Source organism: Pteronotus mesoamericanus, unplaced genomic scaffold (genome assembly GCF_021234165.1).
Source record: "Pteronotus mesoamericanus isolate MK-2021 breed Mesoamerican mustached bat unplaced genomic scaffold, CSHL_Meso_final contig_46, whole genome shotgun sequence".
Classification (NCBI taxonomy): Eukaryota; Metazoa; Chordata; class Mammalia; order Chiroptera; family Mormoopidae; genus Pteronotus; species Pteronotus mesoamericanus.
Genome location: NW_026555170.1, coordinates 1,870,707 through 1,876,269, shown reverse-complemented (window position 1 = coordinate 1,876,269; position 5,563 = coordinate 1,870,707). Strand labels below are relative to the sequence as shown.

The 5,563-nt window shown below is 59.3% G+C and overlaps 1 protein-coding gene across 1 annotated transcript; it reads right to left on the bottom strand.

Annotated features, from left to right (window-relative positions):
- Positions 1-218: 218 nt before the first annotated feature.
- Positions 219-5,285, bottom strand: CPNE6 (copine 6). Its single transcript, XM_054577750.1, has 16 exons — positions 5,114-5,285; positions 4,499-4,678; positions 4,094-4,168; positions 3,849-3,923; positions 3,633-3,716; positions 3,452-3,541; positions 2,983-3,087; positions 2,667-2,753; positions 2,387-2,446; positions 1,981-2,114; positions 1,847-1,901; positions 1,705-1,756; positions 1,228-1,361; positions 862-1,098; positions 495-669; positions 219-374 (listed from the first exon to the last, which is right to left on the bottom strand). Exons 1-15 carry the CDS (start codon positions 5,279-5,281, stop codon positions 532-534), a joined length of 1,674 nt encoding a protein of 557 aa, XP_054433725.1. The 5' UTR covers positions 5,282-5,285; the 3' UTR covers positions 219-374; positions 495-531.
- Positions 5,286-5,563: the final 278 nt, after the last annotated feature.

Sequence of the window (5,563 nt, the reverse complement as noted above, 5' to 3'; positions counted from 1 at the left end):
ATCAGGGTTCCTCAGACCTCATAGGTAAATAGTTGGGGTGAAACTGTAGAGACATCTGGCTGTCTGGTGAGCTCTGGCCCAGTGTCTGAAACGTGCTGGTCTTCACTTCTTAATGGTGGTGGTGGGTACTACTGACAGTTTGATGGGCATATGAGACATGATGGGTAGAGGCTGAGGTGCCAGGAGTGGTGCCCTTTATTAATGGCCAGAAAGTCAGGATCACTGAAGAGTCATCGAGGGGCCACGAGGCTGACAGCTGTGGGGCCTGGAGAGATGGGGCAGGGCTCTCCACTCACTTCCAGGATTCAGGGGGCGCAGCTGATCCAAGAGGGAGAGGCACCGATCACTGGAGTCACAAGGGTCAGGGCAGGCCCCTGGGAGAGGGAGGGACAGCCATAAGCACCCTCCTCTATGCCACACCCGACCAAGATGGGCTCCTCCAAGCCCCACGTTGCACCCCCTAGTGTCCATACCGTTGGGCCCTCAGGACTCACTGAGAGGCTGAAGGAGTGCCGGTCCGGTGGGAAGCAGTCACGGGCTAGGGCTGGGGGTCGTGGCCGGCGTGCAGGCCCTGGGAACCCCGGGGCTGATACCTTGGCTGGCGTAGTACTCCACCACCTGCCGGGGCACCTCGGCCAAGACGCACTTCGCCAGCGCAGAGGGTGCGGCCTGCGGGTGGAGGGCGGGGGACGTGGTTAGGAGCCTGAGCGCCAGGGGCAGGGTGAAGTGGGGGCGTGGCTTCGGAATGGCCAGTTGGGCTCCAGCGTCCTTCTCAGGACACCGACCCGGTGAGAGAACCGGGTCAGATTTAGGGATATGAGGAGCTGAGGAGTCCTGTTGGGTGAGGGCGTCGGGACTTACATCCTTGAAGTCCCGGAAGGGCACGAACTGGACGATGTCGCGCGCCGCGGGCACCCCTCGGGGACAGCGCAAGGGACCGTCGTCGCCATCTAGCAGCCGCATGTCGGTGAAGTCAGCATTGCCCACGCCCACGATGATGATGGACATAGGCAGGCGGGAAGCGCGCACGATGGCAGTGCGGGTCTCGGCCATGTCGCTCACCACGCCATCTGTGAGCACCAGCAGCACCGAGTACTTCTGAGGGCAGGTGGAGGGAAGGATGGGTAAGCTCTGTGTGCAACGACCTTGGCACCTGCCCCAAGCCCAGACCCTGGCCCCACTTGGGGACCCCCGGGCAGAGCCTCGTTGCCTGCTTCCTCTCCTCACCGTGGCTTGGCCGGTGCTCTGCTCCCTCTGGGCAGGCCCCGCCACGCGGTTGATGATGGGGGCCACGTTGGTGGGGCCATAAAGCTGGATCTGGGGCAGGCATCGACGGTAGGCTGCGATGACCCCTGAGATCTCTGTGGGCAGAGGTGAGGCTGTCGGAGGTTAGCAGGGAGCCCTTCCTGACACCCCTTAAAGCAAGGAGGTGTTCTGCCCCTTCCCCCACTAGTTCCTCAGTAAGTAGGAGAGTTGGATGGTCCCGGCACTGGGGCAGGTGGGTGGGTAGATGCTGGGCCAGGGTCTGGAAGTCTTACCAAAGGAAGACGGGTGCTGGATGGGTAAAGGGGGAGGGAGCTGGACCTACGGGAATACAGTCTGTGTTCTGGTATGGGGGGTAGGGCGTGTGCGATAAGCTGTATGGGGGTAGAGGGGTTGGGGACCCGGGGGGAAGTCCCCACTGGTGGGAACCTCCCCTCTTACCTTCACATTCAGGATTTTCGGGGTCAAAGTTGATAGCAAAGTCATGGGACACCTGTGAGAGTGCGATGAGAACAGCAAGGAGATCATTCCTTCCTGTCCCACTCCCCCACCTCCTCCTCCCTTCTCTTGGCACCCAGCCTACCTCGAAGTTGGGAGGGATTCGAGCCCCAAAGCCAAACGCTGGGAACCGCTTATCACTGGGGAGAAGGAAAGGCTGTAGGGCCCATTGGGCAAGGCCTCTGTGCCTGTCTCCCCATCCCTGCCCCCCAGCTCTACCTGTCATAGTCTTGGCAGATGCCTCCCACGGTACGCAGGGCCTGCAGGTAGTGGTTGGGCTGGCGGGGGCTGAGGCAATGTAGGGACTGGCTGCTCCATGGGTCCCCATTGGAGGCTGTGAAGTCAATGGCCACCTGGTGGTGGTGGGAAATGGGACTTTTTCCATCCTCGAGAACCAGCAGAGAGCCTAGGCCAGAGCTAGTGTCTATAGGGGACGGGGACGGAAGTAAATCTGGGCCAGCCCAAAGGTAGCATCATCATGGGGTGAGGTGAGGGGGTACAAGGTGACAATGCTAGGCTCATGAGAGGTCTCAGGAGGGCAGAGGGGATCCTGGGCTCCTTCCGTTCACTATGAGTTTGGCGCACTCCCCCCTCCCATCTGTGTCCCCATCCTCTGGGCCTTTACCGTGAAGCTGATCTGGCAGCCACCCATGATGTAATCCAGGAAGGTGTGTACCTTTTCCACCTGATGGAAACAGGAGAGGTAAGGTGGAGGGATGGTCCTTTGAGGAGGGAGCTAGGCGGGGCTTCTGTGGGGGAGGCGGAGGAATTAGAGGTTTTGAGGTCGAAGTTGGCAGTGGTATAGGGCAAGGGTTCTCAGTTCCCAGAAGCAAGGGAAGAGCTGAATGTGAGGTTGCGGTGGGGCTGAGCCTGGGGCAGGGCTTGAGGCCAGCACTGGGATTTACCGTGCACTGGGTCAGCACTACGGTCCCCGAGCTCTTGTAGTTCTTCTTCTTGTCCCGATACTTGGGGTTGATGCAGTCCCACTGCATCTAGACCCCACATACCCCAAAAGCCCAGGTCACAATTCCATCAGGTGAGCCCTCATTCCCCTTCAAGCAGAGCCACCCAGAGTAAGACCTCCATCGCTCAGTCCTTAGGCTGAGCCTGGGGACTTTCTATACTCTCCAACTCCTATCATGAGTGGTGGCCTCTTCAGCGTCACCCCCAGGATTTTCCCAGGGATCTTGGGGGTAAATCCTGGGGGGATCTTTGTGACACCTCTTGTCCAGGATTTGCTGTTCCTTCCTGCATCTCCTGGAAGGTGCTGGTGAACTCTCCAATGAAGTCATGTTTCCCACTTGAGTCATAGTCATACACCAGGAACTGGGAAGGCAGGGGGCAGTCAGGGTCAGGGATGCTTTGCAGTGGTTCCTGGGGGCAGGGGGAGGCACTCAGGGAGGTAGGGGCCCAACAGTCTCTAGGCTCAAAAAGAGGAACTCCACCTGCCCAGGGAGGCCATCTGCTGAGAACTGTGTTCTTTGGCTCAATCTGGCAGGAACTTTGGCTTCTCATTAAAGGCACACATGTAGGGACATTGAGCTGTGGCTGGTTCTTTACCCCACAGTGGGAAGATCTTATCCCATGCGGGAGAGGGCAGGGGCTTGCTACACTCAACGGGGAAGGTCTCAGACAGAGGCTGGATGCTTCAGTAGGCTGCCCTTGCTTGGTGGGGCGGGGAGTGCTTCACCTTGAGAGGCCGGTGGATGTCACAGCTGCATAGGGAGTGCAGGGACAGGCGGAACGGCTCCCAGCTGGGGTTCAGGTTGTTCTTCACCACCTTGGAGAGGCACCAGAGAGCCGGTCATCTCCCCTCTAGGCTTCCCTACTCTGCTCTTCCTCCCTTCTTTCCCACAGCTCCAGGCACCAACCTCAGTCCTCCAGACCAGCTGGTCACTGTGGTCCTCATTGGTCTTATAGATCTCCATGAAAGGGTCAGACTTGCTGAACAGATCCTGGGGACATAGGGGGAAAGGCCCATGAGCCTGGTGAAGTGTGCATGGGGAGATGGCGAACACTGAGAAGGGAGCAGTGCTGGGACCCTAGGATTTGTCTTGAGTGGGGGGCCTGGACTCTGGGGTTTCAACCTTGTTGTCCAGCTTGTGGGCCCTGAAGGTGAGCTGTACGTAGTCGTTGGTGCCAGACACCTCCTCGGCCACAATCTGCAAGGGGAACACAAGTGGCAGGACCCCACCCCCGGCCCTTACCACAAGAGCAACCCTATGCCCTTTCCCTTAAGTGGGAGCCAGCCATGGGCATGATGTCACCATGGATGTCCATGCAGGGGCATTGAATGTCCTGCCCAAGGGTGCGTACAGGTGACCTTGCCTACCGTGATGGTGGACCTGCCCGCGGCCTTCCCATTCTTCAGCAGCAATGGCTTAGTGACCTTGGTTTGTGACACAATCTGGGGATGGAGGTGGAGGGAGACCCAGCTGTGATGCCCCGCCTGCCTCGGCCAAGGTAATAAGGGACAGGGGCAGTAAATGCCACTTGGCCTAGGATTGGACTTAATTTCTACAGCAGCCTTAAGGTAGGCACTGTGCCCCCCTACTGTTTAGATGAGGACAGTTAAGACTCTGAGAGGTTAAGTATCTTGCCCGAGGCGGCACAGCCAGTGAATGGTGGACATGGGGGTCCAAGCCCGTAATGAACTAGTTCCAGAGCTCATGCACTCTGTTATTTTGGATTTCAGAGGTAGAAGCCGATGAGGGTGGGGTGGGATGGGAATACAGACCTGGCCCAAGGTGCACTCTGTAGAGCCAAGGAAGGTGTCATTGCTGGGGCTGGTGGCTCCGTCCTCGGCGTCAAACACATGGAACTGCAGGGGCTGCTTTTCCTCAAAAAAGTACTCAAGGGCCAGCACCCGGGAGAAGACGGGGCTGGAGCAGGAACGCAGCACCTCTGTGCGCTCCACCTGTGGCAGGAGGGGTGAGGACCCTCTGGGAACCCAGGTATGTTCCCAGCCCGGGACCACCCATCATGCCCGCTTTCCTTGGGCTTGCACAATCCCAGCGACCAGCTCTTCCCTCCTTCAGCTGAACCCCTGACTCAGGGGGCCGCCAGCTCACTAGACCATCAGCCCCCTGGGGCTCTCCTGAGGCCCCTGGGAGCAACGCCACTGTCTGTGGGGCCATCTCAGGACCCTCCGGAATGGGATGCTTTAGAAGCTGTAAAATAGTTTGTGTTTGCAATGATGGCACACCCTTCTCAAGGTTACCCACACAGCCAGGAAGAGGCCCCTCAGGGCCTTCACATTCCCTTGTGAGGCTTTTGTTGCCCCCACCCAGCTCCCTCCCTTCCCAGGCCAGGAGGTCAGGGAAGGAAAGACCCACCCCCCACCCCCTCTCACCTCTACCCACTGCTCCTCAGAGTAGAGCTTGAGCAGCACGCAAGGGTGGGGCTTGGTGAGTGTGTCTCGGTCCAAGAGGCCATGGCAGGACACCCGGAGCTCCACCCGAGAGGCCCCCAGTGTCATGGCTGAGGGCTCAGGCACCCATTCCATCTCAGGGTTCGACATGTCACTGTGAGGACAGAGCAGACAGTATGGACACGGGAAAGGGAACACATGCCAGGGCAGGGAGTCTATTTTCTGGGAGCCTGCGCCCCACCCACCCTTGCCCTGCTCCCTGAGGCCCTGGACCTCACTGACCTCCTGTTTCCCCTGCCCTCTCTGGGCTTGGCCTCCCCTGGAGCTCTGAGCAGAGGAGGGCAGAGGACTTGAGCCTCCCACTCCTGCGCAGCCCTGTGCTTCCGTCACCCCATCTGGCCTAGTGTGCGTAGATGGGCCTGGGCAGGGCTA

Excerpts from the sequence above, each read along its gene's own strand:
- CPNE6 (XM_054577750.1), bottom strand. The coding sequence starts at position 5,281 with ATGTCGAACCCTGAGATGGAATGGGTGCCTGAGCCCTCAGCCATGACA. Across the intron at positions 2,447-2,666 it reads TAGTGCTGACCCAGTGCACG|GTGGAAAAGGTACACACCTT; the intron begins GTAAATCCCAGT and ends TGTTTCCATCAG. Across the intron at positions 1,362-1,704 it reads CGAAAATCCTGAATGTGAAG|AGATCTCAGGGGTCATCGCA; the intron begins GTAAGAGGGGAG and ends CTCTGCCCACAG.